The 27918-nt window shown below is 42.5% G+C and overlaps 1 protein-coding gene across 1 annotated transcript in view; it reads right to left on the bottom strand.

The window, feature by feature from the left end:
- The window catches only part of DYTN (dystrotelin), a 54572-nt gene extending 27517 nt beyond the window's left edge, over window positions 1–27055 (bottom strand). Inside the window, exons 1-6 of the mRNA XM_072986478.2 lie at window positions 26550–27055; window positions 25580–25654; window positions 21688–21889; window positions 20030–20115; window positions 9420–9520; window positions 754–825 (exon numbers count right to left, since the gene is read on the bottom strand). Of these exons, the coding sequence (XP_072842579.2) occupies window positions 754–825; window positions 9420–9520; window positions 20030–20115; window positions 21688–21889; window positions 25580–25654; window positions 26550–26694 (681 nt within the window). The 5' untranslated portion in view covers window positions 26695–27055. The remainder of the gene's footprint in view (window positions 1–753; window positions 826–9419; window positions 9521–20029; window positions 20116–21687; window positions 21890–25579; window positions 25655–26549) is intronic.
- Between the last annotated feature and the right edge of the window lie 863 nt (window positions 27056–27918).

Below are 27918 nucleotides of genomic sequence, written 5' to 3'. Positions count from 1 at the left end.
CCATGTGACCACCGAAGATTGTCTTCGGACAAAACGCTGGCTCTACGGCTTGGAAACGGCCCCCTAGAGTCGAACACGACTGGACAAAAATTGTCAAGGGGAACCTTTACCTTTACCTAAAGTTCTTATCAACAGCTTTGCTTAGATCTTGAAAACTTAAGGCCATGGCTTGCTTTATCTCATCAAGCCATCTCTTATTTGGTCTTCCTCTTTGGTGCTGCAGCATTATTGCCTTTTCCAGTGAGCCATGTCCAAAGTACAACAACTTCAGTTTAGTCATGTTAGTTTCTTGGAGAGTTCGGATTTGGTTTGATCTAGCCCAGTGGTTCTTAACCTTGGGTTACTCAGGTGTTTTTGAACTGCAACTCCCAGAAACCCCAGCCAGTACAGCTGGTGGTGAAGGCTTCTGGGAATTGCAGTCCAAAAACACCTGAGTAACCGAAGGTTAAGAACCACTGATCTAGCCCATGCATTTTTTCTGACAGTCCATGGTATTTCCTCCAACACTACATTTTGAATGAATCATTCCCCTTCATCCAACAAACAGCTTTCTTCACTGTCCAGCTTTTATATCTGTACATAGTACTCAGGAATACCACAGTATGGGTGATCTCAGTCTTGGTCTCCAATGACATATCCTTTACTCTTCGTCTGTATAGGAACTGTTGTACTGTACTTAGAAGTACATTTTCTGTTAGCAAAGGCGACTGCTGAGATATGGTTCAAGTTCTCTATTGCATTCTTTTGACTTACCCCATTGAAACAACTGTGTGTTGCTATTTCCACGTTAGACGGGTCCCTGTTTTCTCCCACAACTGTCAAGAGCTGCAGAGGAGGGGGAAATGCACTTCATTACTATAAGGAGAAGGCAGGTGCTATCACAATGTAACAAAGAAGAGTCGCCATAGTGATTAGGACCTTTTGGGTAGTTGTAATCCAAAACACTAGTTTTTCCAAGCTCTGGATCAGGAAAAGGAAACTTGTTATAATCATCTTAAAACTGCAGAGCTAGAAGGGCCCCTCTCGATCATTGAGTCCAGATTCTGTCAAGGAGGCACAGTGGGGGAATCGAACTCTCAACCTCTGGCTCAGAAGCGAGACATCTAAACCACAATCAGGCAGTTGTTCACTTCCAGATATAAATGGAATGCTGCTCTCATTATTCCCTTATTCCTCACCCTTTGCTACGCTGGCTGGGGCTCATGGGAGGTTCAGTCTAACATCTGGAGGAGCAAATGTTTACCACACATATTTTAACTAGTTGTTTCCCCTCTTTGCTTGATTAATTACAATTGTGTTATATGATTGATTTACTGCCTTATAAATTCCTGTTATTTTAACATATATCTTCATTTCAATTCACAGGAATTCTGAATAAACTCCACATACAAACCCCAACTAACAGCTGTAAAAGTATCCCATAGTACTGGTGAACTAAATTATATTCAAAAACTAATCAATATTTCTTTCTACACATTCTTGCACTTCTCACAAAAGAAACCAGTTTTCATTGTTCAACCTGGAGCAATAGGGGTTGGCAAAGGAAACAGGCAATTATTGGGATAGAATTACTGGACTTTAATTATTATATTGCTATTATAGCTATTTTGATTGTTTGTTTATTGCCTTATTAAATGATCATTACTTACTGTATGTTTTTATCATTGTAGTTATGTTATGGTTGTATTTTAACTGGTTTTGACTATTGGAATGTGCTCTGGTATAGAGCGCAATATAAATGATGATGATGATGATGATGATGTGTCTGCTGAGAAAAGGCATTTTTCCCAGTCTTTCATTTTAATATCACTGATGTGTGATATGTGTAAACCATTGTCTTAATAGAGACTCCTTGCCATTATCTGGGTGGAGGAAACAGGAATTGTGTGGAGGAGAATGCAAGGTATATTCTTTCTTATTAAGACTTATTACCCTCCATGCAGTTGGTGTCTTTGTACAGACTTCAGAAACATCCATAGCTTAGTCACTGCTACTTTATCTATCTATATTATAGGCAATAACCATGCTGAAATGCCATTCATAACAATATGTCTTTCTGTAAATTTATCAATTCATTTAATAATGATTCTACAAAATCTAGCTTGTGTTTCAAGTAGATCATAAAGGCAAGTAAAAAGACATATATTGTTACCTATTAAGCCCATCAGCATGAGATTCTGCTATTCTGATTTTCTATAATGCCCAACACATTCACTTGAGAGTTTTTGAATAATGATGGTTACCGTCTCCCCCTTTTTTTGGTCATATATACATTGGCATAGTGTGTGAGGGGCACGGGGTGGACGCCCCAGGTGCAACATTTTTACGGGCCACAAAGCAGTGGCATGGCATGGGGGGGCTATAGGGGCAGTCACCTGGGTGCAAATTTAGGGGCATGCAGGCTGCTCCATATGGCACACTCTCACAGCCACTTCTCATGCTCTTCTTCCCCATCCCAGCAGTCCAAATCCAAGCTGCTAAGGGCGCCAGACCCACCACCACTAGTGTGGACGTCAAGCGGTTCCACTCCGTGCCTGTTTCATGGCACCACCCTGGGGGCTTCTTCTGCCCTACCCGTGCCCCACCTTGTCCACATGTTGCCCCACACAGCTGGCATGTGACCCATGACTCACAGTACTTGTCTTGCTCTGGTGTTGGGACCCACACTATGCCGCAGCATATGTGATCCTGTATAGACTGTACTTAATTTCGTTGATTCTAATAACCATTCAATACCTTTCTTTCATGTGGGTCTCCTGTAGAAAAGATGGCTTGGGTAGCTCAGTGTGTTAGGTATCTAACAGCAGAACCAGAGGCTGGGAGTTTGATCCCCTACTGTGCCTCCCAGGAGATGAGGCAGTCTGTGTAGCCCCAAGGGCACCCACCAAAGGGAAGGGTAAACCATGTCTGAGTACTCTCTACCTAGAAAACCTTGAAAAGTGTCACCATAAGTCAAGATTGACTTGACGGCATACAATTATTATTATTTTCCTGCAAAAAACACATATATACATACATGTTCATTAGACAAAAGTCTGGCATAATTCCTCCTTTTATTTTGAATGTTTAAACTTTTCACATTTAGTGTCAATATTTCAAAAACACTTATCTTCATTTATTTTTTATTCTTACTCTAAAAAGAAAAAAATGAAGAAAAAGACAAGACAAGGGCAGAGAGAGATATGAAAGAAAGGGATAATGGGCTTTGCTGTTGCTGAACAAATAAAGCTTGTGAGAGAGATGTTTCTGAGGATGTTTGTCTTGGGCAATAAGGGGTGCTGATAAGTATTGAGCCTTTCCCAGAAAAAAATTGAGCTAGGAAGCTATAAATTGCAGGGTGCATTGGCCAATTTGTCTGTATTCAATGGTGCAAAAATGAACTACCTATGATTTTAACTTATGTATTTGAGAAGGCTTTCATGACCAGGATCTAATGGTTGTTGTGGGTTTTTCTGGCTCTTTGGCCATGTTCTGAAGGTTGTTCTTCCTAATGTTTTGCCAGTCTCTGTGGCCGGCATCTTTCTCCCCCACTGCGAGGCTTCTCCCAAAGCACTGCGCCCGATGGTGGTTTCAGCAGCGGAGAAGCCTTGCGGTGGGGGAGAAAGACTGGATCAGCTCCTGGCTTTCTCCCCCACCAGGCAGCTTCTCCGCTGCTGAAAGCACCAGTGGGGCAGCCCTTTGGGAGAAGCTGGGCGGCGGGAAAGAAAGGCAGGAGAAGCTGCCTGGTGGGGGAGAAAGGGCTGGAATGGATTAACAGGTTTTCAATGCATTCCTATGGGGAATGCATTTTTTACCTACAGACTTTTCAACCTACAGACACCGTTCCAATACGGATTAAGTCTGTAGGTAGAGACTCCACTGTAATGTGCTCATTGCTGAAAGGGAGACAGAAAGAAAGTACTTTCTATTTATAGACATTTTCATTGAAATCTTATTGGCACTTGCGTAAGATCTGAATAACTTTCCATGGCTACCTGCAACTGATTGATGAAGTGCTGGGGTACATTCTGGTTGAACAAATCAGGCACATGACCAGGCATGTGACCCAGACACTCCTTGGCCCCTTTCAATTAGCCAGGGGAAGTTACTCAAACCTTATGCAAACACCGGTATGCAAGGACCAATAATAGTTAAATTTATTGCCTGGAATTCATAACCTAATGCCACCTAAGGCCAATGATGGCATCAGCAATGGAGAACGTGACGGGAGCAACTCAATTCAGAGGCTGGCAGCAAGTCCGGTATGCAGGAAGTTTCAGGTTCAGTCCCTGACAGCCACACTTAAAAAGGTGCTTGAAAAAGGAATTTACAGGAACAAATACCCCACTAAAAACAGTAAACAAAATCAACACCAAAAACACGTTCAAAGCAATAAGTCACAACAGTCCATTCAAAATCCCAACCCAGGCAGCCAGTCAATAAGGGAAAGCTTGCCTGAAGAAAAAGATCTTTGCCTGCTTATGAAAGGACTGCAAAGATGGGGCAAGTCTGGCTTCCAGTGGGAGGGAGTTCCAAAGGCTTGGGGCATCTTTGAAACACAACTGCATGTTTGATAGTGCAGGGATGGTGTTAAAATACTGATACGTGTTTCAAACACTTAGGTCTTTTTTTAATTGGCTCTTTATGCTATCTTTTTCATGGCTAGGACAAGAAAAAATGTCCAAAAAGAGGCAGAGAGACACACACACACCCCAAAGGGTCAAAGGCTGCATTGTGTTACTGTGCCCATCCTTATTCAATTATTACTTTCAATTTTTTCCCATAGGTCAGAGCTTAGGAAAGTTCCTTTTTATGCAGATGCTGGAAGTTAACTTTTTGGAGCACCAGCCTAGAATCCTGTCAGAAGGTCAACATGGATCAGAGGGACTGGTGACAGGTGATAAATTTATAGGCCACTAATAAATATATATATTTAAAAATCATATAAAATGCAAGCTTCTGTGGGTAAATCACATGATAAGAGGGATTGTTGACATCATCTTTGGGACAGCCAATCCCGAGGGTGCTGCTGCCTTGGGAACCCAACCCCATTTTCTCCTGGGTCTTTGTGACCTCACAGGGGCTCCACCTCTCTGCTGGCAGATAAAGGGGGCTTGCTGGGCAGGGCAGGAGACCAGAAGGGAGGCCAGTGGCCAAAGGGCAGCCCAGCAGAGAGAGTGGTGGCTGCGGCTGCAGGGGACCCAGCCCTTCTGCCCAAGGCAAGTTCTGAACTTGCTAAGTGGGCTTGCGAGTTAACAGCTCGAGGCTGGTGGAGATCTATGGCTTGAAGCTGGCTGATGTTGGCGATGGACCGGGGGGAAGTCGGTGGACGTTGGCAGACAGAAGCTGGTGGAATCTGCCTGCGGAAGCTGGCTGAGGCTGCAAGGCGGAGGCTGGCAGAGGTTGGCGGATGAAGCCGGTGGAAGTTAGCCTCCTGAAACCAGCTGGCGGAAGCTTGGTGGATATCAGTGGATGGGAGCCCGGGAGTGGGGGGGGGGGGGCTGGATGGAGTGTGTGTGTGTGAGTGTGTATGTGTGAATGTATGTGTGAATGGGCTGGCTAGCGTTCCATGGGGATGTCTCCGGGGTGAAGCCGGTGGAAGTTAGCCTCCTGAAACCAGCTGGTGGAAGCTTGGTGGATATCGGTGGATGGAAGCCCGGGAGTGTGTTGGAGGGGGAGTGAGTGTGTGTTTGTGTGTGTGTGTGTGTGTGTGTGTGTGTGTGTGTGTGTGTGTGGTGGGGGGGCTGGATAGTTTGTGTGTGAGAGTGTGTGTGTGTGTGTGAGAGAGAGAGTGTATGTGTGAATGTATGTGTGAATGGGCTGGCTGGTGTTCCATGGGGATGTCTCCGGGGTGTGTGTGTGACCCAAGCATTCGGGAGCTGGCGGAGGCTGGCTTCAGAAGTGGAGTGGAAGAGATGAACGGATGGATATTCCTGGTGGAAGCCAGTGGATGTTGGCAGGTGGAAATTCGGGATGAAGTTGGCAACATTGGTCGGTGGATACACCTGGGTTGAAGCCGGTTGACAGCAGTGGACGAGCTTGCCCCTTAGTTGTTTTCTCTCTCTTTCTCTTGCAGCGCCCGAAGCTTCCTCTTCCCCAGGGTGATGCGAGGGACCATAAGGCAGGCGTCCTGCTGGAGCTGAGCCGAGCTGTCTCCACTGAGGATCAGGATACCCATTTAGCCTCTTTACAAAAGCCAATAAAAGTATTTTTCTGGAATGGCTTTGAAGTGTTGTTTGTCAGGGGCTTCCAAGGGAGCATCTTCTCCATCCCCTCATTATATCTGGGGCCCAATGCCATGGAATGGGTCTCTGTGAGGTCATGGTGTGGGACCTTGTGATGTTACAAGAGGCAGGAGCCTCTTCAACAGTGAGAACTAATGTGTCTGCAGGCGTGAAGGAGTGGGAGAGGCATCGTTGGTCCCCTATACGACTTTCTAAATATATTATGTGTCCAACACATGAAGGAAGCCAGTGAGCCCTGGTGCCATTCAGAGAGGGTTGGAGTTGTGTACCCAAACGCTATGGCCACCCTGTAACAATAAATGAGACTCTTTCTTTCCCTTCCACCACTGCTCCTGACACTTGTCTGCCTGGCCTGGAGATTCAGGGAGGCACAGCCATTTCCTGGCACTGCAGCTCATTCTCTGGGACCTGGCAAGCCTAATCATCATCAATACCATGAGCACTCCATGGACAGCTCCCTGCAGAGTACAAATGGGGAGAAAATATGCCACTTCAAAGAAGTTTACAGTCCAAACTCTCACGCTAGTGCCACAACTGAGGAAATCGAGATGGGAATAATTTGGAGATGACCGTACATTAACATTGATGTGGATCCATGCCTTGGATAGACTGAAAAAATACACTGGTACTGCAAAATCTGCTGCCTGAAGAAAGTGGCTGCCTCTGAGCACCTAGTCATTCAGGTGTCTATGAATGTAGCAAATGTAACATAACTATCATTGTGGCATAGTGAATTCTGCTGGCAAAAAACCCTGCAAAGCAGGAGGGTTAAACCCTGGAGTCCACCTGTGGACCTATCCAGTGACCCAGTCCTCCTCTCCACTCAGCTGTCATGATTCTTTTTTCCCTCTTCTAGAATGCCCAACAATTACCCTTTCTCTTTCTCTCTCTTTTTTCTCCTACCCCATTTTTTCCCTTGCAGGTCTATTCTGGGGCTAATTCAAACTTCCACTCTCCTCACTCTTCTCCCACAATGCAAGGCGTTTTCTCTCTTTCAACATTTTGAAGAGTTATGTTGTCGTTATGTCCAGGATGATGGTTTCTACTCTCCTGAGGATGTTCAGGGGACTGGAAATGAAGCCCTATGAGGAAATACTGAAGAAGCTGAACATGTTTAGCCTTGAGAAAAGGGGATACTGGGGAGATATGATAGAAATTTTCAAATACTTGAAAATCAGTCATGCAGAGGAGAGGCATGATCTGTTCTTGATCATCCCAGAGTGCAGGACACGGAATCATAGGCTCAAACTACAGGAAGCCGGATTTAGGCTGAATATAAAGAAAAACCTCTTAGCTGTTAGAGGAGTACAACAATGGAACCAATTACCTTGACAAGTGGTGAGTACTCCCATATTGGAGGCATTCAAGAGAAAACTGGACAACTGTGTGTCAAATCTGCTTAGATTTGGATTACATCATCGAGCAGGGGGTTGGACCCCATGGCCTTATACACTCCTTCCAACTCAATCAGTATTTTATGATTCTATGAATTCTACAATCACGTGCATCATCTTTTGAGGTGAAAGAGAGTACAACATCATTAATGTTTTACTCTAGAGGTGTTAACTCTGAACATGGCTATATTATACTGGGAGGCTTTGGGAATTTCAGCTCCTTATAGTGTATTCTCCTACTTGTGTGAGTAGGTGTGTGAGTTCAGCTGACTGTGACTTGATATCAGCATTTTGGTGAGGAAGCAATTTGTATGGGTATGCATAACACACTATAGAAGTAAAGTTTCTGAATCAGAAAGCACAGTATGAACCCCGTATCTGCAGGGGAATGGTTACAAGCCACCTCACAGATGCTGAAAACTATGGATAATCGTGAACACTACACCTAGCATCGTCAAAAGATCAAATCAAATCCAAAAATATGTATTTTCACTTGCATCACCAGAACTATTCAACCAAGGGACCCAGAGACCATGCTATGTACTCTTCAAAAACAATGGTCATAAATGACTTCCATCAAGGTCCGGTCCAACAGTCAAGAGACCTCCAGAAGGTTTCACAAAGCAGTCCCCAAACAATAGCATCGAAAACCAACAGTTGCTTCCTGCACTGATTTTGCACAGGAGCCAAACCTATTTGGATCATAAAACCAATCCCCTATGGTAGGGGTCCCCAACCTTTTTCACCCCACTGACTGGCTGGGGAAGGCGCAGCACCCCCCAAGCTCGTGGGCATGTGCAAATGAGTGAGTGCGAATGAGCGTGCATGTACAAACAATCGGTGGTGTGGTGCTTATTCACGCTCACTGGTACACATTTCCCACCAAGGGTTCGGTGCTTACGTGGGGTGTGCGCGTGCTTGTGCGCATGCACAAATGGCAGTGCAGCACTCACACGGGCGCATGCAGCATGCGTAAATCAGCTGTGTGGGGGTGAATGCATGCACGGGAGACGGGAATTCTGTTTCCGCGGCCCGGTTCGGCTCAGGCCATGGACCAGCACCAGGCCACGGGGGTTGGGGACCTCTGGTCTAAGGAATGGAGGCTCAGTGGTTCCCCCAGGCCAAAGAAGTTCCGAGTGCAAAGGTCAGTGCAGAAGCAAATGGCAACAGTTTTTTTGGATAAGAAGGGAGTTCTGCTGGTGGACTACCTCCAACAGGGTTCAACCATCAATGCAAAATATTACTGTGCTTTATTGACAAAGTTGAAGCAAAACATCAAGGAAAAATGTTGAGGAAAACTCTCCAAAGGTGTGATCCTGTTGCATGACAATGCCTCATCACTGCAGGTGAAATAATGGCAAAACTGACGTCCTTAGACTTTCAAGTGATGCCCCATCCACCCTATACTCCTGACCTGGCTCCTTCTGACTATTATCTGTTCCCCAAACTCAAAAAAACACCTAAAGGAACAACAATTTGGGAGTGTTCTGGAGGCAACTAATGCTGCAAATGAGTGGTTACACCAGCAGTCGGAAGAGTTTTATTTGGAGGGACTTAAGAAGCTGCAGGACAGATGTCGCAAGTGCATTGACTTCGTGGGGGAATATTTAGAATAGCGTGGCAGCTACAGCTTCCTAGCTCAATTTTTTTCTGGGAAAGGCTCAATACTTATCAGCACCCCCTCATATTAAGACAACATGGTGACCTATCAAGTAAGCCTGCTAATTTTTGAACAGCCAACCAATATTGTTAAGCAGATGCAACTCCTCTCCATTGCTACATGGCCCAGTAACTGAATTACCTGGAGTAAGTCAGTGAGCAGACTCCTCACACCATTTCGAGTAACACAAAGGCTGTGTTTGGAACCTTTGCCTGTGCAGGTTGCGTAAAGCTGAAAGAAAGCTGCCAACACCAGAGGAAACAGTCAGAATCTCGATAGACTTGAGGGAATTTTTTTTTCTAACTTATGTTCTTGAAGTCAGTAGTTTGAAACTCTAATACACTGTATATGCCACAGTAATTGAAATTCATATCTTCTGTAACAGAATCTATTTGGTTTAGGTTTGGAAGACCTGAATTTAAATTTCCTACCTGAATTTGGGCTAGTCATTCTCAGCCCAGGCTATATTACATGGATGCAAGGACAAGGAACTGGATTAATTCCCTTGCATACAGTGTTGAGCTCTTTGGAGGTAACGTATAAATATGAGTAAAGCATAATTCATTCATTCCTTATCACATGTATAGCTTCCTCAGAAGAACTCGGGGGGGGGGGGCTGGCCTGGAACAACATGACGATAGGCTGAGTTCCCTAGAGTTCCTGCACTGTGTGAAATAGTGAGGCTTAGAAAGGATGTTCCTGTGACATATGGATAAATACATTCTTAATATTTATGAAGTATATAGTATCCTGGGGAGTAAGGGTGAAGCAGGAGTGAATTAAAATGAAGTGGAACGCCTGCAGCAGTGGTCAGAAGAAGGGCAGGGGTGACGAAGTGAAAGATGAGGGAAGAAGAGGAGAGGAATCATCCCCCTTGACTGCTGGCTGTGAGGCTAAAAGAGTAACACCCAGCTGGTTGCAGAGAGCTGATTAAGTAGAATGGAGTGCAATAAATCATCTTTAAAGTCTCCTACTGTGACTGGAAATCTGAAAGAGTCACATACTGAAAAAAAGGCTGATGCTTAGATGAACTAATAACATAAGAACATAGGAAGAATCCTGCTGGATCAGGCCAAGGGCCCATCCAGTCCAGCTTCCTGTATCTCACAGTGGCCCCACCAGATGCCTCAGGGAGCACATGAGACAACTACCATATTTTTCTGTGTAGACGACCTCCCAATGTATAAGACGATCCCAAATGTTCACCATTACCAGAGGTAGAGGAGCACTCAATGGGCAGCTGTGAGGGGCGGCCCAACACAGCTGCTCCTCCACCTCCTGCTGCTGCTGCTGCTGCCACTGCCGCCCAATTGCCTCCTCCAGCACAATGCCCAAAGGAAGCCTGCAAGTGGCCACCGCCGCCAAATCACCTCCTCCAGCACCACTCACAGGCTCCCTTCAGGCAGGGGACAATGTGGTGACGTGAGCCCCAGCACTGGTGCTGGAGGAGGCAATTGGGCGGTGGCAGCAGTCAATGGGAAGCCACGAGGGCAGTCCAGTGCGGCTACTCCTCTGTATCCTGCTGCTGCTGCCACCACCACCCAATCACCACCTCCAGCTCACTCGCCGCCTTGTCCCCTGCCCAAAGGGAACCCATGAGTGGCGCTGGAGGAGGTGCTCTGGACGCGGTGGCAGCAGTCAATGGGCAGCTGTGAGAGACAGCCAAGTGCGGCTCCTCCTTCCATGTAAAAAACTGTCTCAATTTTTCCTCTAATGATTTTAGGAAAAGTGTCATTTTATACACGAAAAAATACAGTAGATGCCTGTCTCCTGATCCCCCTCCCCTGCATCTGGCATTTTGAAGTACCTTCCTTTTAAGCCTTGAGATTAAACATCCCTATCATAGCTTGTAACCTGCAATGGACTTTTCCTCCAGAAATCTGTCCAATCCCCCTTTTAAAGGCATCTAGGCCAGATGCCATCACCATGTCCTGTGGCAAGGAGTTCCACAGACTAACAACATGCTCGGTAAAGAAATATTTTCTTTTGTCTGTTCTCACTCTCCTAACACTCCATTGGAGTGGATGTCCCCTGGTTCTGGTATTACATGAGAGGGAAAAGAGCTTCCCTCTGTCCACTTTATCCATCCCCTGCATAATTCTATACGTCTCAGTCATGTCCCACCTTTTCTCTAGAGTAAAGAGCCCCAAACTCTGTACCCTTTCCTCATAAGGGAGGTGCCCGAGCCCAGTCATCATTTTAGTTGCTCTCTTCTGCACCTTTTCCAGTTCCACTATGTCTTTTTTGAGGTGTGGCAACCAGAACTGTACGCAATACTCTACCAGTGTTTTGTATAATGGCATTATCATGTTGGCTGTTTTATTTTCAATCCCCTTTTTAATGATACCTAGTGTGGAATTGGTCTTCTTCACTGCCGCATACTGGATTGATGCTTTTATCGAGCTGTCCAGCAGCACACCAAGATCTTTCCTGATCTGTCATGGACAGCTTTGAACCCATTAGCCGATAAATAAAGGTGCTTTTTTTTCCCCCCCAATGTGCATTGCTTTACATTTCTTATACAGTACTGAAATGCATTTTCCATTTTGCCACCCATTCTCCCAGTTTGGAGAGATCCTTCTGGAGCTCTTTACAATCCCTTCTGGTCTTCAGCACCCGGAAAAGTTTTGTGTCATCTGCAAACTTTGCCACCTCACTGCTTATCCCTGTCTCCAGGTCATTTATGAACTGGTTGAAAAGCACCAGTCCCCAGAAAGATCCCTGAGGCACACCACTTTTCACCTCTCTCCATTGTGAAAATTGCCCATTGACATCTACTCTCTGTTTCCTGGTTCTTAATCAATTCTCAATCCATAAGAGGACCTGCCCCTCTTATCCCCTGACTGTGGAGTTTTCTCAGCAGCCTTTGGTGAGGCACCATGTCAAATGCCTTCTGAAAACTGCCCGTAATGTTTGATTGCTGCCTATTTCCTAAGCCCAGAATATCGCCTGGTGTTTGAAAAATGTGAATAAATAGAAGAAAAATAAATAGATTAACAAGCCAAATCAAAAGTGAAACTAGAGAAGCTTTGACATGTGCAGTAAGGCTTTGTAATGCTTTGCTATGCAGGACTGATAAATTGCTATTGAGGTCCCTCTGCTGGTGACTTGTACAATTTTATCCTCCCCCCCCCCCCAATATGTTTTCTTGATTAAAATATTTTGCTGGGGACCCTTCTAAAATAATTGGGATTGTCTATAAGATTGAATTAAAGAAAGATATTAATGAGACAAGGAAGACTAAAACAAAAGGAAAGCAGAGTTGCAGTTAAAAATAAAAGATAAAGTAGAGTTGTTGGAAAAGAGAAGACTCTGAATCAAGATCGGCATCCAGATCTAGATCTAATCTTTCCAGACCCTCTGATCATGCCTTCAAGAGGTTGTCAGAGGCTTCACTTGAAACAACTATGTCACAGAAATCACAAAAATTTCAAGAGGAGGGCTCTAGGGCTGACTCAGAACCTACGGATAGAAAGAAAATATTGGAAGCCATAGAAAAAGTTAATGAAAATGGTTCAGCTTTAGATTAAAAAAAAAGAAGAAGCAAAACTGAATGTGTAGTTTCAGCATCTTGATAAGAAAGTTATTAAAATGCAAGAGGATTACAAGAAGTTAAGTAAAAAACGTGGGACTAAAGTAAAACAGATTATGGAAGTAAAAGCATTGGTGGAACAGAATGTCTTCAGATTTATGGATCAAGAAAGAGACATTTAGGATTTACCCAGCTGATAATGCAGCAGGATTTTTCATGAAGATCAAATATACGAATTAAAGGATTATCTGAAAACACCCAAAGAGAAAAGAATTATCAAAATTAATACTGGATTGGCTAAATAGGATATATCATGAAATGCAATGGATTTTATATGACCTTGAATGGGTGCGTAGAGTTTCAAAGAAGATCAGAGGTCAACCTTGCCACCTACTCCTCAGATTTGCAAACTACGGGTGGGGAGGGTCTTATGAAGGTGCTATCTCAAAATTGATAGTGATATTATTGTTTTCCATTACTACTGTAATGAAATAATGGCATACAGAAGAAAAATGCAAGTTATCAAAGCTATTTTAATTGCAAAGGCCATCAAGTATATTGGGTCACCCAGTTCATATGAAAATATATCATAATGGGAAACATTACGATGCTACTTTAGTAAAATCAGCTTTAGATTTTTTGATGAACGCTGGGCTCATAACTAAAGAAGAAATAAGCAAGCTGGTTAGCCAGGAGCAGAAACAAGAGCAACAGACGGAGGAAGAGAAGACAACTGCAAAGGAAAAATAGGTGGTTGGGGTGAAAACATGGAGCAGAGGAAAAGCTATATAGAAGACAAAATAAAACATATAATTAAATGGGGAGTTCTGGGAAGGGCTACAACAATGTTTACTAAGAGGATATCCAGATAAAAGTAATAAAAGAGAGCAGATGGGAGGGATCCAGAGAGTAAAGGGGAGAACTAGCATGGGAAAAATAATAAAATTTTGTGAGAGTAAATACAGGGGTAACAAAATATAGAAACTATAGTGTTAATGGTAGACAATATTCTGTTAAGGTTTGTTTAATATTATTTAGAAACTTCAGTGTCAAGGCTTGATTATATAATTTTAATAAATATAATGGAAAAGGGAACTGGACTTAAAATGTTAATGACAGAACATATTAAAGTTAAGTAGGATTTGCATAAATTTTAGAGCAGGTATGGAGGGAAAAGGATTAGAATTTAAAACAGATTGAGACAGGACAAGGCAAGGGGAGGGAGCTGAGCCAATGGACCAGACCAGGCTTCCCTCCCTCCCCTGAGGCCAAGAGGTCAGTGGAATTTAATTGAGAAGAAGGGGGTCAAAGGTAAATAATTATAGGTAGGGGTAGTGAAAGGGATAGAACTTTAGGTATAATAATGTTAGGGTTTTTATGTCATTTATAGGGAGAGTCAGGATGTTGTTGTTGTTTAGTCGTTTAGTCGTGTCCGACTCTTCGTGACCCCATGGACCAGAGCACGCCAGGCCCTCCTGTCTTCTACTGCCTCCCGGAGTTGTGTCAGGTTCATGTTGGTTGCTTCGCAGACACTGTCCAGCCATCTCATCCTCGGTCGTCCCCTTCTCCTCTTGCCATCACACCTTCCTAACATCAAGGTTTTTTCCAAGGACTCTTTTCTTCTCATGAGATGGCCAAAGTACTGGAGCCTCAGCTTCAGGATCAGTGAGCATTCAGGGTTGATTTCCTTTAGAACTGATAGGTTTGTTCTCCTTGCAGTCCAGGGGATTCTCAAGAGTCTCCTCCAGCACCACAATTCAAAGGCATCAATTCTTCGGCGGTCTGCTTTCTTTATGGTCCAGCTCTCACTTCCATACATCACGACAGGAAAAACCATAGCTTTGACTATTCGGACTTTTGTTGGCAAGGTGATGTCTCTGCTTTTCAAGATGCTGTCAAGATTTGTCATCGCTTTCCTCCCAAGAAGAAGGCGCCTTTTAATTTCAGGGCTGCTGTCTCCGTCTGCAGTGATCATGGAGCCCAGGAAGATAAAATTTGACACTGCCTCCATATCTTCCCCTTCTATTTCCCAGGAGGTGATGGGACCAGTGGCCATGATCTTAGTTTTTTTGATATTGAGTTTCAGGCCGTTTTTTGCACTCTCTTCTTTCACTCTCATTACAAGGTTCTTTAATTCCTCCTCACTTTCTGCCATCAGAGTGGTATCATCTGCATATCGGAGGTTGTTGATATTTCTTCCGGCAATCTTAATTCCGGCTTGGGTTTCTTCCAGTCCAGCCTTCCGCATGATGTATTCTGCATATAAGTTAAATAAGCTGGGGGACAATATACAGCCTTGCCGTACTCCTTTCCCAATTTTGAACCACTCAGTTGTTCCATGACCAGTTCTAACTGTTGCTTCCTGTCCCACATATAGGTTTCTCAAGAGACAGATAAAGTGGTCAGGCACTCCTATTTCTTTAAGAACTTGCCATAGTTTGCTGTGGTCCACACAGTCAAAGGCTTTCGCATAGTCGATGAAGCAGAAGTAGATATTTTTCTGGAACTCTCTGGCTTTCTCCATAATCCAGCGCAAGTTAGCAATTTGGTCTCGAGTTCCTCTGCCTCTTCGGAATCCAGCTTGTACTTCTGGGAGTTCTCGGTCCACATACTGCTGAAGCCTACCTTGTAGGATTTTGAGCATAACCTTGCTAGCGTGCGAAATGAGTGCAATTGTACGGTAGTTGGAGCATTCTTTGGCACTGCCTTTCTTTGGGATTGGGATGTAGACTGATCTTTTCCAATCCTCTGGCCACTGTTGAGTTTTCCAAACTTGCTGGCATATTGAATGTAGCACCTTAACAGCATCATCTTTCAAGATTTTAAATAGTTCAACTGGAATGCCATCACCTCCACTGGCCTTGTTGTTAGCCAGGCTTTCTAAGGCCCACTTGACTTCGCTCTCCAGGATGTCTGGCTCAAGGTCAGCAACTACATTGTCTGGGTTGTCCGGGATATCCAAATCTTTCTGATATAATTCCTCTGTGTATTCTTGCCACCTCTTCTTGACGTCTTCTGCTTCTGTTAGGTCCCTTCCATTCTTGTCTTTTATCATGTTCATCTTTGCGCAAAATGTTCCTCTAATATGTCCAATTTTCCTGAACAGATCTCTGGTCTTTCCTTTTCTGTTATCTTCCTCTATTTCTTTGCATTGTTCATTTAAGAAGGCCCTCTTGTCTCTCCTTGCTATTCTTTGGAAGTCTGCATTCAAGTTTCTGTAACTTTCCCTATCTCCCTTCTCCTCTCTGCTATTTCTAAGGCCTCGTTGGACAGCCACTTTGCTTTCTTGCATTTCCTTTTCTTTGGGATGGTTTTCTTTGCTGCCTCCTGGACAATGTTACGAGCCTCTGTCCAAAGTTCTTCAGGCACTCTGTCCACCAAATCTAGTTCCTTAAATCTGTTCTTTACTTCCACTGTGTATTCATAAGGGATTTGGTTTAGATTATACCTGAGTGGCCCAGTGGTTTTTCCTAATCTCTTCAGTCTAAGCTTGAATTTTGCTATGAGAAGCTGATGATCAGAACCGCAGTCAGCTCCAGGTCTTGTTTTTGCTGACTGTATAGAGCTTCTCCATCTTTGGCTGCAGAGAATATAATCAATCTGATTTCGATATTGCCCATCTGGTGATTTCCATGTATAGAGTCGCCTCTTGTGTTGTTGGAAAAGAGTGTTTGTGATGACCAGCTTATTCTCTTGACAAAACTCTATTAGCCTTTGTCCTGCTTCGTTCTGAACTCCAAGGCCAAACTTCCCTGTTGTTCCTTTTATCTCTTGGCTCCCTACTTTAGCATTCCAGTCCCCTAGAATGAGAAGAACATCTTTCTTTGGTGTCAGTTCTAGAAGGTGTTGTAGATCTTCATAGAATTGTTCAATTTCAGTCTCCTCAGCAATGCTGGTTGGTGCATAAACTTGGATTATTGTGATGTTGAATGGTCTGCCTTGGATTCGTATTGACATCATTCTATCATTTTTGAGATTGTATCCCATTACAGCTTTTCCCACTCTTTTGTTGACTATGAGGGCTACTCCATTCCTTCTACGGGATTCTTGCCCACAATAGTAGATATGATAATCATCTGAGCTGAATTCGCCCATTCCTGTCCATTTTAGTTCACTGATGCCCAGGATGTCGATGTTTATTCTTGCCATCTCCTGTTTGACCACCTCCAGCTTCCCAACGTTCATAGATCTTACATTCCAGGTTCCTATGCAGTATTTTTCTTTGCAGCATTGGATTTTCCTTTCACTTCCAGGCACGTCCACAGCTGAGCGTCCTTTCGGCTTTGGCCCAACCACTTCATTAGCTCTGGAGCTACTTGTACTTGCCCTCCGCTCTTCCTCAGTAGCATGTTGGACGCCTTCCGACCTGAGGGGCCCATCTTCCAGCGTCATATCTTTTAGCCTTTTGTTTCTGATCATGGGGCGTTCTTGGCAAAGATACTGGAGTGGCTTGCCATTTCCTACTCCAGGTGGATTGCGTTTAGTCGGAACTCTCCACTATGTCCTGTCCGTCTTGGGTGTCCCTGCACGGCATAGCCCGTAGCTTCTCTGAGTTACTCAAGCCCCTTCGCCACGACAAGGCAGCAATCCATGAAGGAGAGTCAGGATGCACACAAGAAATTTGGGGCTACAAAGAAGTATGAGTAATGGTTAAACAGATAAAATTAATTACTTGGAATGTTAAAGGGCTAGGAATGAATGTAAAGAGGGCAAAGATACAAAATGTGTTGAATAAGAGTAATGTGGACATAGTGCTTTACAAGAAACACACAAGAAAAAATTAATTGAAATGAAATTGGTGTGAAATCGGTTTTTCGAAGTCAAGAGGACTAACAATTTTATTTTCCAAATAGAGACTGAAAAAGTGGAAAAAGACACACAACAAAGGTACCTAATAATACAAGATCAATTAAGAGGAGAATATTGCACCTTAATAAATGTATATGCACCCAATGAGAAACAGGAGGAATTCTTTGTAAATATATTAAGTAGACTGGATAAATTAAGGAAATAATTTGTTATATTAAAATAATTAAAAGGAGATGAAAGAAGACATTCATATTATTCATCGGTGCACAAAACCTAGATTATATATTAATATTCAAAGAATTTTTATCAAGAGTAAATAATACAAGTATTCATGTTATTCAAATCTCAGATGATGCCAAGGTAAACATGGAATTGTTGGTAAACAAATTTTAAAAAGCATATAAACGGAAGGTAGACACGAACATTTCTTAATATATAAATGTTACTGAAGGGTTTAAAAGAACCTAGAAGAAACTTGAGAAGTAAATATGAAACGAGGTGGAAAGGCTAAAATAATATGGGATGCCATGAAGTCTGTGGCCAGAGATTATTCCATAAAAGCAGCAGATACAATTAAGAACTGAAAAGAACTCAGGCGTTAGAAGATAATATTAAAAAGTTAGAAAAATAAATTAAAATAACTAGAGAAAAGAAGACAATGGTGGAACCACAAGCTAAAAGGAAGGAACTAGAAAAAAATTCATATGGAAAAGGTCCAGAGGGATTTAATATATTTAAAAAGGGAATATTCCGAATGCATTAATAAAAACTCAAAGCTTTTGTCTAAAGCATTCCAGTGGGGGAAAGAAAGTAAGAGCAATATAAGAGTTATGAAAAATCAGAATGGGGATAGATTATTTATTTATTTATTTATTTATTTATTTATTTATTTATTTATTTATTTATTCATTCATTCATTCATTCATTCATTCATTCATTCATTCAATAAATAAATAAATAAATAAATAGATAGATAGATAGATAGATAGATAGATAGATAGATAGATAGATAGATAGATAGATAGATAGATAGATAGATAGATAAATAAATAAATAAATAAATAAATAAATAAATAAATGGTAAAGTCTAATGATTTCAAAGATGTATGGAATTTATATTTGGAATATGTCTTTTTGAAGGGGAAACGCTGTATGCCAGCAGAAGAATCAATGTATTTTTGGAGAGGAATGGGGTCAAAAGTGGTACAAATCGATATTATGGGTTACCTAGTCCCAAGGGTGAAGTTGGCACGAGTGGGAAATTTTTTATTGTGTGTTGTGTGTAGTTATTACAGTGGACCCTCTACTTAAGGAATTAATCCGTATTGGAATGGTGGCTGCAAGTCGAAAAGTCTGTAAGTCGAATCCCATAGCCAGTGGTTTTTATTCTATTTTTATTACATTTTGTTTTTTTCTGGTCTGTAAGTCGATTCTCTGGCTGCAAGTCGAATCTAAATTTTGCAGCCAGAGAAGTCTGTAACTCGAAAAGTCTGTAAGTCGAGCCATCTGTAAGTCGAGGGTCCACTGTACTGAGTTTTTATTTTAGTTTTATTTCTGTGATTTATTTGTAATTTTCTTTGTTTATCAATAATAAAAAATAACTTAGGAGTGGCATATATTATTCTTATCACTTCCATTTTATCCTCACAAAAATCTGTAAAGTGGTTGAGGCTGAGTGGAAGTCCACTGGCCATGATCACAGTGGGTTTCACAACTGAATGGGGATTTGAACCGTTTCCACTCTGCGCATCTTCCCATGAATGAGCAGAATTTTGATAGCATAGAAAGAAAAAAACCCACTGCAGTTTATTCTAAAACAAGGCACTGTGCCTTGTTTTCAAGTTGATCAAGGCTTGAAGAGGTGCTGTGAGTTTGAAAACAAAGTGTTCACAGCTCATGCACCTTGTATTAAAGCCAAATCATGACCCTTTGTGGGGGGCATTACTGCATGGCCAAAACTTGATGGCAGGACGTGAGTGGAAGACAGAGAGCACATGGGCAAACAGGGGCTGTGTGGTGGCTATTTACTTTAATTACTACATCAGAGTGGTATGGCTAGGGATTATATTATTGTGCATAGATGCTTACACACTCTCCAAAAGAGAAACTGTCTATTTCAGTTGCCTTGAATGTACTGCCCTGTGTGCTACATAGTACTTTTGGCTTTTCCAGCATCTGCCATCCTATATTGTAAAAACAGAAAAAGACAAACAATCTCTCTCTCTCTCTCTCTCTTTTTGCACCTCTTATTCTTAGTAGGGCAGGCAGTTCATCCTGTATACTTCAGTGAGAGCCTGACAATGCTGGACTTCGCGAATACAATGCTGGACTTGTTGACTGCATGAAAAAAGGGGGCCTGTTTGTTAGCAATCTAATGCTTGACAAAATGTAAAAAAACAGTGTCCCTCACCTTTGTATTTGGTCAGCAGGCTGTCTCCTGAGAGAGCAATCAGAGCAGCTGCAGTGGATTGTGGCTGGACAAACCCCACACTATTTCTACAGTACAATGGGAAATTGCAAAAGTGAGATCAACAGCTGCCATATCGGTGATATCACAAGCTTGTCATTGTAGGTTTCTTTGTCTGACAGAGACAAGTAGCTGCCAAACCCTTCTCTCAGGCCCTGGTTTCACAGGTTATACAGTGATAATGACTTGATGTGGAAAGATAAGTTTTAGAAGACGTGGCCGTGTGCTAGCATATCAGGAAAAACAAAAAACAAAGAAGACAAAAATGTTGTGGCATCTTAAAGACTAAGTGCTACATTTACTGCGAGCTTTTGTGGACACGTCCACTTATTCAGAGTGGATCTACACAGCAAATATTTATACATTTATATCTGGGCCAACTGCTAGAAGAGACTTTATTGTTAACAAGAAGACTGTTTTTTTTCTGGTCACATGTTGTTGATAGTGAAGCATTTTACATCTGGCAATGACCTTTAAGACTCCTGTTGATATACAGTTTCCCTCTCAGGAAGCATTGTTCTGTAAACAATGACGGTGGCTACATTCATCCCGGGCTACAGATAACAAGCAGTAGCAACATGGTAATGAGTATCTCTAGTGGAACTTCTGAGGTGGCACTGCTAGATAGAAAAGAAATAAAGCTGGAAATTTCAGCATCATGCAGAGTGTCCAGGTTTGAAATGATTTGTCATTTATGCCATCTTTTGACAACAGTGCCCCTCTGCACTCTACAAAGGACATTCTCTGAAGAAAAAATACAGTGGTGCCCCGCATAGCGATGACAATCCGTGCAGCAAATATTGTCGCTATATGGATTTGTTGCTATGCGGGGGGGAAAAAGCCCATAGGAATGCATTAAAACCCGTTTAATGTGTTCCTATTGGCAAATAACTCACCTTAATGCAAAAATCCCCCATACGGTCACCATTTTCACTGCCCGGTAAGCGAGGAATCTGGGCAAAAACACAGCAGGCGCCCATTTTATTTACCCGGTGGCCATTTTGGAACCGCCAATCAGCTGTTCTAAAAACATCGCTATGCAAAAATCGGTAAGTGAAACAGCTTACCGATCATCACAAAGCAATATTTTACCATTTAAAACATTGCAATGTAATCGCAAAAATGATCGCAAAAAATCGTCGCTATGTGGATTCATCGTTAACCGAAGTGCTCGTTAAGCGAGGCACCACTGTATACTGGACACAAATTGGATGTCAGGAATGGCAATACACAGAAACCTGTTTCAAAGCATTTTAATTTACCTGCATTTTGCAGAAGATCTGAGAGTTGCCGTTCTGAAAAAGGTCATTACCAATCCAATATATTGCGTTGTATGCCTCACGCCTGTTCAACTCTGTCCTGGAAATCATAAGAACTAGCAAATTCGGGTTCTTAACTACTCAAACACTGATTCTTAAGATGCTAAATTTTGTGGCCAACACCAGAAGGTGGAATGTGCCCAATCCTGCAGTAAAGCAACAACCAAGTACCTGCTAGCAGTGTAGATTTTTTAATTTTTTAATACAAATCGAACTTGAAGATGCATGGATGCATGCAGTGAAACAAACCATGAGGTGGAAATGGTCTTGTTTTTTCCTCACCTGTCATATGCTGCAGTCAAGAGGCCCAAAGTTAGCTCTGGGGCCCGCGGATCTACTTGTCCTGGTTTCTCTAACCTGGCTCTTTGAAAAAGCTCCTTCAGCAGCTTGAAGAGCCGGCCCACTGGGAGGAGGTTCAACTTCTCAGCCTGACAACGGTGCTTTGGCAAGATGTGCTGAATCGAGGAGGTATCAGTCAAATCCACTGTGGGAAAAGAAAGCCCACAAATCCATGACGAAATCCCGCAAGTTCACTTGTCAGTGAACAAAAGACAACGTCTTATTTCAGTTTTGACCCTTGCTGGCTTCAGAGGCCTCCCACAGCTTAAGCCAGATTTGTAACTTCCACAATTACTATAAGACATTTACCAACAACCACTGCCCTCACATAGCCATCACCAGGTCTAGAGTTCTCTGCAGCAACTCTTTAGCCAGGTCTGGTCTGCGACATTCTGCTGCCTGGGCAAAGAACAAAATGGCGTCCTTCCCACTCCGTGTACATAAGCAACCTGGACAGGGAGCTGAACCTTCAAATGCTATTGATGGGAGAGGGTGCTTCAGCACACCTAAACACAGTAGATGAAGTTATGCAAGGCAAAGCCACACAGCGCTCTCCTCCAATAGTCTGCTGCTATCTCCCACCATCTGTCGACTGCCTCAGTCTGCCTGATGCTCTCGGAGCCTTGCAGTTTAGAGAAACCAGCAGCCAGCCCCAGCTTGGACCACCTGAGGTGAGGATGGGCTCTTGTTTCACATGATAAGTATTAGCCAGGGCCTGGATGTTTAGAGACACTACTTTTCCAGTGCCCCTAAGGACTCCTCCTATACCTACCATACCATATCAGGTACATGGAGGACATACAGGACAACAGAGCTGGGACAAGCCAAGGATTACCACTCAGACACCAGATCTTCAGATGTTATGTCACATACGAAACTCAGAACAACCAGGTACCTGCTAGCAGTGTAGATACATGCATCTTTAATATTACTGGAACTGGGAGTAATCAGGAAACCCTAGACCACACAGTTTAAAAGGTATCTTTGAATGTCCTGCTTGCCCTGAAGGGTTAATTTTTCAAGAATAAGGCGCTTCTGAGGTAAAGGTGCTTCTGAGGTGGTCTGCGGAGTGTAGCTTGGCTACACTAATGGAACAGACGGTCCCAGATACAGAGGAGGCACAGGAGACCATTCTTGGACTCTTAAAGTGGTTCTCAGATAGCATTGTGGACATGGAGAGCTGCTGTCCTTTGAAGGTGCAGATTGGCATAGGTCAGAGAGGGTCAACGGGAGATCCGTGGACTGTACATGGCTCCCTAGGGATTTTTGCAGGGGCCTAGGCCACCAGAGATATGACCATGCCCATCAATCTCAAAAAACTATTTTTAATTTTAAAAGTGCCCACTTTGACTTCTGAAGAACTCCAGGAGTGGCTGCTTTGACTTTGGGGAAGTCGAGGGGCCCCAATTATGCCCCCTCCCACTCCAAAAAAGCCAGGAATCAAAATCAGAAGTGGCCCATCTGTGCAATTCCCAGTTCATTTCCCCCCTCAGAAAAACAGACACTTCTGGCGATTTTGGACCTGCTGCGGCTCATGCAGGGTCCTCAGAGGGGGTGAAATTTTGGCCCCCAGTCCTGTAAAATTTGCCAGCCCCAGACTTAAATGGTCTAATGGTTGTATTCAGCATAAGGACACTCGTACAACCAGATGAGGGATAATACTATTAATCAGCTGGGAAGGCTGGACACAATGTAAGAAACAGCAAGAATCAGGGACTTTATCCAGGGATCATGAATGAAAGACAGACTGCTTGTCACATATGCCACAGGATGTAGAGCTTGCTACCTAGAATTTCTCTGAGAAAATCTTGGATTAAAGGATACACCTTTGATTTCAAAAATCAATTAAACTCCCCACAGTGGCTGGAATTCTTGGGATGGGGGGAGACTTTAATGCCCTCCCCCAAAAAGACACACCACTGCCAATCCCAGAGATTTTTGGACATTAGAAGCCCCCCCCCCCCGGGTCCTGTCCTGAGGACCCCACAGTCTTCCTGAGGTCAAAAGGAATTCCTAGGGAGCTTTGGAACCTGAGCAGGGCAGGAATAGGAAACTTTTAATTAAAGATAAAAGACTGTGGGTGATGATGTCATCATACTTAGATACAGTATCTTACTATGTAACTGATCTTCCTGATAAGCCTTAGAATATGAGGTGATGAATATCCCTGGACTTTAAAAACAGAAATAAACTGTATCTTGTATGTTAAAATAATGTATGATAAATATATTTGTATTATCATGAAAACTAGTTTTTGTACAATGTCTTTGTAGGGCTTTGCTCTGAAAGGTTGCATACACATGCCTTGAATGAACAAACAAATGAATCTTCATGTTCCATTTCTCAGCCTGGCACTGGCTTCATGTTCAACTTCTGACAGATATCCACTTCTAAAGCCTGACTTAGAGAACCAGCTCTAAACATGTCTTATTCTTGCTACTTTTTCAAGTCCTGCCAGGCTCAGACTCCCTCTTTGAGGCTTCCTCTCCCTACAAGTCCCCCAGTTCCCTGTGAAAAACAAGATCCAGGGCTCATCTCTTCTCCTTTTTTGCCTATTCTATGAAGGAAACTTCAGATTTTGTGAATTTGTGAATCCTGCACAGGAAATATGCTACAGTATTTTAATAGGAATTTTAATAGCCCTGTATCACTTGGCATTGCTTCCAGGAAAAAAATTATCATGAAATGTCTGAGAAATTCCACAATATTTATTGTGAAGTTTCTCAAGAGAGAGAGAGAAAATCTTGCACAGAGAAATCTTATTGTGAAGGGGAAGAGAACAGATTTTTTCTTCTTCCCTCTGTTTCTTGTAGATAGTGAAGGGCTGTCAGATTTATATCCTTATTCCTGAGTCCCTGGCTCAATTCAAATCCTGCAAACTGAAATAACAACTGTGGGTTCCTGATGGCAATTTTTAGAGTACAGTGGTGCCCTACATGACGACGATAATCCGTTCTGGGAAAATAGCTGTTTAGCGCAATCGTCATCATGCGAAAACCCTTTCCCCATCGGAATGCATTTAAATCCATTTAATGCGTTCCAATGGGGAAAATAGTCATCGTCCAGCGAAGATCGCCCATATGGAAGCCATTTTAAATTGCTGTCTTGCGAAAGAAAACACCCTAGAGAAGCCATTTTGTGGAGCTGCCGATCAGCTGTTGAATCGTCCTCTTGCTAAGCATCGGTCCAGGGGAAAAAAGCATCTGGGGAAGCACGGAACAAAACGTCATCCAGCGAAATTTCCCCATAGGAATCACTGTTTTGCGAAGCGCAATGGCGGTCGCAAAACCTCGTCGTCATGTGGATTCGTTGTTTTGTGGAGTCATCATTTTGTGAGGTACCACTGTATCTGTTTTAATTGTTTTATCTTTTATTGTATTTTAATTGTATTTTAATTGTTGTAATCCGCCCAGAGAACTTTGGGTAGAGTGGGTGGCATATAAGTTAAGTAAATAAGTAAATAAACAAACAAACAAACAAACAAACATCATCTTTCACTTCTGAGCACTGGTAATTCAGAAAGAAACCAGTCATTCTTCAGTCATGCTCCCAAGTGGCTTAAGCCTCAGGGTGCAGAGCCAAAGGTTGGAAGTTCAGTTCCCCCTCTGTGCCTCCTTGACAGGGACTGGACTCGATGATCCATAGAGCCCCTTCCAGCTCTGTAATTTGAAGGCTATTATTATTATAAGCAACCTTGTTTTTCGGCCTGATTTAGATATAAATGTAACGAGTTGAACTATGTAAATCTCTTGAGCTCCTCCAGTGTGGCGTGGTCAGTGCAAAGACTGATACAATTCCTTCCACATAATAAAAAAGTTGACCTAAAATTACTTACGTTGACAAACACTTTGCACAGCGCAGAGCTTCAAGGCAGTTCTGTAGACAGAATTCTCAATGGCATTGAGAACCTCTGTGGAAAAAAAGAGGAAAAATCAAATTAAAATTATGTCTGGTTTCATCTTTTAAAATATACAGTATACAGTATATATATTAGTTTCAAGGTACAACTGAAGAATGTAAAAGCAGGGTTCTTCATAGGGAAAGGCTCCAACTGAGTAGTGGCATAACAAAAACAATCTGATATTGTTTCTTTTATCACTCTTATGAATTGATTTACTGTTATTTCTGTTCTGTTCTATCTATTTTGATAACTCCCCAGAATAGTCCCTCACACTAATGGGGTGATTGATTGATAACAAGTGCTGTCAATTCAATTCTGACTTATCCCTTTCAGAGTTTTCTAAGTATAGAGTCCTCAGGAGTGGTTTACCATAGAACATGATGTTACACCTATGTATTATGAATTATGAGACTGTTCTTCTGGGGGACAATTGGCAGATGTGGGAGGGGATTAAAGGGAAAGGAGAAAGAGCAATTAGAATAAATACACTGTGAATATGGCAGGAGACGATTGATAACACTGGGATTCTGGGAGGTATAGTCCAAACCAATAGCTTTCCTGACCTGTGGTACAATTGTTTGGACATCTCTGTCTGTGTATGTACTGTATATGCACACCTTTATTGTCACACTATGTTCACGATCGGATGGAGCATGAGAGAGCAAGCAAGCAAGCAACAGACATACTTGTGTACACCACAGAAAGAGGAAGTTTGCTTGTGGATCACAGGATGTGTGTGTGATTACAGGAGGCAATATATGTCCATGGCAACACTTTCAGATGTGTCCATTGTCCTGACAAAATCAAACATTTCGACAAAGATCGAAATATGACTTACAATAGGCAATACTGAAGATTGTTTGTTCATTTATTTGAAGAAAACTAGATCCCATTTAGTATTTACCTTGTTGAGCTAGATCCATCTTTTTAAACGTGGAGACAGGAGAGCAATGATGGAATGCCTGCAACAGAACAAAGTGTGATACAAAATTATGGCTTTCAGCCTGTAGTTGCCAAATATACAAACAGCCCAATTCACTATTCACCATAATAAAGGAAAATATATTCCTTAAATCTATGTGCTAATGATATTGGATCTGCCCATTTCATAAAATAACTGTCCATATGTGATTTACATATTAAACCAAGGCTTACAATGAATAAATATGCCAGATATGTGAATTTAGACTTAGTTTCGTCAGACACTGTAGACGTTGATTTAACATCTCTTTCCCAGACATGTTTCAATTGCAGAACAGGTTTCACAAAGGTATTCAGCTAAAAAGCTAGGCAGACCTCTTCCCCCATCCAACAAAAGCCATAAATTTAAATATAAAATGAAAATGGTGAAATAAAATATCACCTTTTCTATTCCCTCCTTTAACAGGCATTTACAACTTACCTGTACATCCAAAAGTTTTTTAAAAAAGCTCTCCGAAGGAACCAGGACAGCCAGAAAGTTTATATTCATTGGAAACAACATCCCAAAGGGGGAAAGTATTCACCCTGAAATAGTTGCTTAGTTTACTGTTTTCCGGTAAGACACTAACATGTCTAGCTTCATTTTAATTATTACCATTTCCACACAACCGTGACAAAATTTAAGTGTGAGTAATCAATAGTCAATATTCTGAATAACTAAAAACAAACAATTTCTTTGATCTTTGTCTCTGAAGGTCATTTCACGCAGGTTCACTTTCTGCCTCGGAAGAACATGAGACTCAATCATCCTGGTTGCTGAGAAACGTGATGCTACTATGGAAACAGAGAAACAAGAGTGGAAGTAATTGTCATTAAGACAGGAAGGATACATGATGAGTTGCTTTGCCCAAATTTGTGGCCTCTACTTTAAAAGGGGGCTGGTGATCTGAAGTGCACTATTTTGCAGCTCACAGGGTTGGGGGTCTCAAGATTTCCAATATAAATGAGCAAGCTTCCCAGCAGAGTGCTGATCTTGTAAAAGGTCTTACATATGTGCATGCCTTTGGAATATGATTTTTAGACATTTTGCAATTTAAATTGTTAAACAGAATATTTAATATTAGCTGTGATTTAAAATGGAGCAAACTTCCTAACAATTGTGTGAGTTAGAGATTGGGGTATTCGTGTAGAAACATCCCGCCCCACAAATGGACATAACGAGGATCTGATCCCCTGGGGCAAGACTGTCCAATTATTGTCTGCTGTTGTCGTGGGCTCTGGGCTCCCTTCCTATCACTCTGGATCACCCAGCTGGCCAGCCACTCTTCAACCTGACAGAGAGGCTCGTCCTC

Source organism: Pogona vitticeps, chromosome 1 (genome assembly GCF_051106095.1).
Source record: "Pogona vitticeps strain Pit_001003342236 chromosome 1, PviZW2.1, whole genome shotgun sequence".
In the NCBI taxonomy this organism is placed as follows: Eukaryota; Metazoa; Chordata; class Lepidosauria; order Squamata; family Agamidae; genus Pogona; species Pogona vitticeps.
Note: the sequence above shows the minus strand (reverse complement) of the source record. Positions and strands in the feature narration are given on the sequence as shown.